A 3,241-nucleotide genomic window follows, 5' to 3' on the forward strand; every position below is an offset into this window, starting at 1 on the left:
CGAGTGAACCATGGTTTTCCCGAGAGTCCCTCTCAGACCTTCCAGACTCTAATGTACATCGAGTGAACCATGGTTTTCCCGAGAGTCCCTCTCAGGCCTCCCAGAGTCTAATGTACATCGAGTGAACCATCACTTTCCCGAGAGAGTCCCTCTCAGGCCTTCCAGAGTCTAATGGACTCCTCCCTTGTTATTTCCTCCCACAGCCTGTCAAGCTTTCCTTTTCTATCATTTTTCACAATTTTTGAAAGTTTACACATGTGTTTGTCTCTTTTTAACCACCTCTCTTCTATTAGACTGTAAGCTCTATGAGGGCAGGGAATATGTCTGTTTCGATCTTCATGATTTTCCTAGAGCCTAGCTCAGCGCCTGGTGCTGAATAAATATTTTTCTTAATGACTATCGAGTCCACGCAATTGCCAAGCACTTGGTGACCTGCAAAAAGAAAGCGTTTTCACACGTGTTCTCAATGAAACCTAATAATCTCTCTCTGAGATACTTCAGTCAGGGTGGGTGTTCGTGTGTTTTTGTGTCTGTGTGTGTGTGTGTGTGTGTGTGTGTGTGTGTGTGTTTTATAGAAAGTAAAAAAGTTGGAGATTTGACTTGGCCAAGTTCACACAGCTGGAGGCCTAGGTGGGAAGTCAGTTCTTTTCATCATTTTGACCAGTGTTCTTCCTACCAAAATGAGAAATCTGTGTGGGAAATATGGAGCACACCAGTAACGTGCCTGGGAACTAATCTCAGCCCTGATTCGCCCTGATTCTTCGAACTGCTGTATTACTCACTTTCATCTCTTCACGATTGTTGGCTAAATTTCCCGTCGTGTGATAGCGGAAAACTAGTTCCCGTTCCTTATTGATTTATATGTATAAAAGGGAACCTTAAGCCACTGGCTGAACTGAATGGAGGTAGAATGTATTTTCAATTTGGAAACCTGGTCTTTCCACTACAGAGTCAGAATGAGTATATTGCTAACCTCAGGGACCAACTGCAAGAGATGAAAGCAAAAGCCAACTTGGAGAATCGCTACATGAAAACCAATACTGAGCTGCAGATTGCCCAGACCCAGAGAAAGTGTAACAGAACAGAGGAACTCTTGCTGGAAGAGATTGAGGTAATCCCTGGGACATTAGTGAAGAACCCAGGAGATGGCATTTGAGCTGTCACTCCTGATCCTGTCTCAGCTAACAGAGGAGGGAGACGAAGATTTCCCTCCATCTCTTGAGGTTGAAAATGAAAGCCTAAATGAGGATACACATGTTCGCAAGCAGAGATTCCAACGGGCTGTAGCCTCCTTCTCCCGCCTCATAATGACTTTGAAAATTGGCTGTACTTTCTCTCCTTGGTCACTACTTTTCTTTTAAATCAAACCAGTCGCCATTTCTCTAATTATAGGGAGAGGGCAAAACAAGATCCTTAGTTATGGCAGGATTTTGCTGCTGTTTGTTTCATCTAACCAGTAAGATGAAACCAGTAAGATGTTTGTTTCACTCCTCCAGTAAGAAATACAACATCTAGAGAGGTGAATTTCATTCAAACCTGAATTTATGGAGATGAGAAGTCACGGTGAAAAATATCAGGAGGAAGAAAGTGGTAGATCTTCTTTGAGGGAAATGCGAAATGGCGCGCGCGCGCACACACACACACACACGCGCGCACACACACACATACGCAAAGCCAGGCACTAGTCCCAGCTAATCGGAGGGGAGACAGGAGGATCCTTGAGTTTGAAGCCAGCTTGGGCAACATAGGGAGACTCCCTTCTCTCTCTCTCTCTCTCTCTCTCTCTCTCTCTCTCTCTCACACACACACACACACACACACACACACACACACAAAGAGCAGCAGGCAGATGGGAAGAGGGAAGAAGGAAGAAACCTCCTTAGACCATGGAATTTGTGTGTGGGAGGACTCCTTGCTCTGAGACTAACGTGGCTTAAGGCCACGACAACAGTCTTCCTGGCACTCTGGAATTTCCCTTTTTTAGGCCCCACAGCCTTGTGCCCTTGGAGCACCGTTTCTCTCCTTCAATGGGCACCTCTTTTCAATTCACGGGATTGCACTCCTTTCGTTAGGGACACTGACACAGTCTAGACAGTGCCGCGTCATGTGTCTCTGCAGTGTTTGTGAACAGGAATTGTACGAAACTGAATTCCCGGGATCCCAGCTGGTAAAGGAAACCTGAGCTACCAACCAAGCTGCTCCTCTAATCTTGAGAACTTCTGATTCACAGCCCTGCAGGGAAGACGTGCTGGTGTCTGATTATTGTTCTTACAGAAACTCAGGATGAAAACCGAAGAAGAGGCCCGGATTCATATGGACATTGAAATGTTCCTTAGAAAAGAGCAGCAGGTGAGTCACCAAAACTTTTCTGTGCTTTGATTTTTTTTGTACTCTGCTTATACTGAGGAAAAAAAATATTTTGAAGAAAAACCAGCCATTATTCTTTCAGCCTAATGAGCTTGAGCTCACATGTTATCTCAGGGTTATGCATCTGAATAGATATCTTATATAGTTACAATTTGAGAGAGTACAAGTAAAATTTTGTTTTCTGCTTTTATCATTGAGCTTAGATAAGAAATTTTTTGATTCTATATTGCTGTATACTCATAATTTTTAAATTATGACTTAATTTATGACAAAATTTATTAAGTCAGATTATGACTTAAAAATTTATGGGCCAGGCACAGTGGCTCACGCCTGTAATCCCAGCACTTTGGGAGTCTGAAGTGGGTGGATCCCCTGAGGTCAGGAGTTCGGGACCAGCCTGGCCAACATGGTGAAACCCCCTCTCTATTAAAAATATAACAATTAGCCAGGCGTGGTGGTGCACCTGTAATCCCAGCTACTCAGGAGGCGGAGGTGGGAGAACTGCTTGAACCTGGGAGGCAGAAGCTGCGGTGAGCTGAGATCGTGCCACTGTACTCCAGCTGGGCAACAGAGCAAGACCCCGCCTCAAAAAATAAAGACATAATTTTTAAATTATTTTTAAATTATGACTGTATTAAAATGTTTTCCCATTAGTATAGTGGCCAATAAATAGAAAAGAAAAATAAGTAAAGGCCAGGTGCGGTGGCTCACACCTGTAATCTCAGCACTTTGAGAGGCCGAGGCCGGTGGATCACCTGAGGTCAAGAGTTCTAGACCAGCCAGGTCAACATGGTGAAACCCCATCTCTACTAAAAATACAAAAATTAGCCGGGCATGGTGGTGCACCCCTGTAATCCCAGCTATTTGGGAGACT

At 44.2% G+C, this 3,241-nt stretch overlaps 1 protein-coding gene across 1 annotated transcript in view; it reads left to right on the plus strand.

Annotated features, from left to right (window-relative positions):
• IQCG (IQ motif containing G) overlaps positions 1-3,241 on the plus strand; it is a 49,612-nt gene that overhangs the window by 29,786 nt on the left and 16,585 nt on the right. Inside the window, exons 8-9 of the mRNA XM_011961156.1 lie at positions 950-1,111; positions 2,275-2,349. Coding sequence (XP_011816546.1) covers positions 950-1,111; positions 2,275-2,349 — 237 coding nt within the window. The remainder of the gene's footprint in view (positions 1-949; positions 1,112-2,274; positions 2,350-3,241) is intronic.

Source organism: Colobus angolensis, unplaced genomic scaffold, assembly GCF_000951035.1.
Source record: "Colobus angolensis palliatus isolate OR3802 unplaced genomic scaffold, Cang.pa_1.0 Scaffold54, whole genome shotgun sequence".
Lineage (NCBI taxonomy): Eukaryota > Metazoa > Chordata > Mammalia > Primates > Cercopithecidae > Colobus > Colobus angolensis.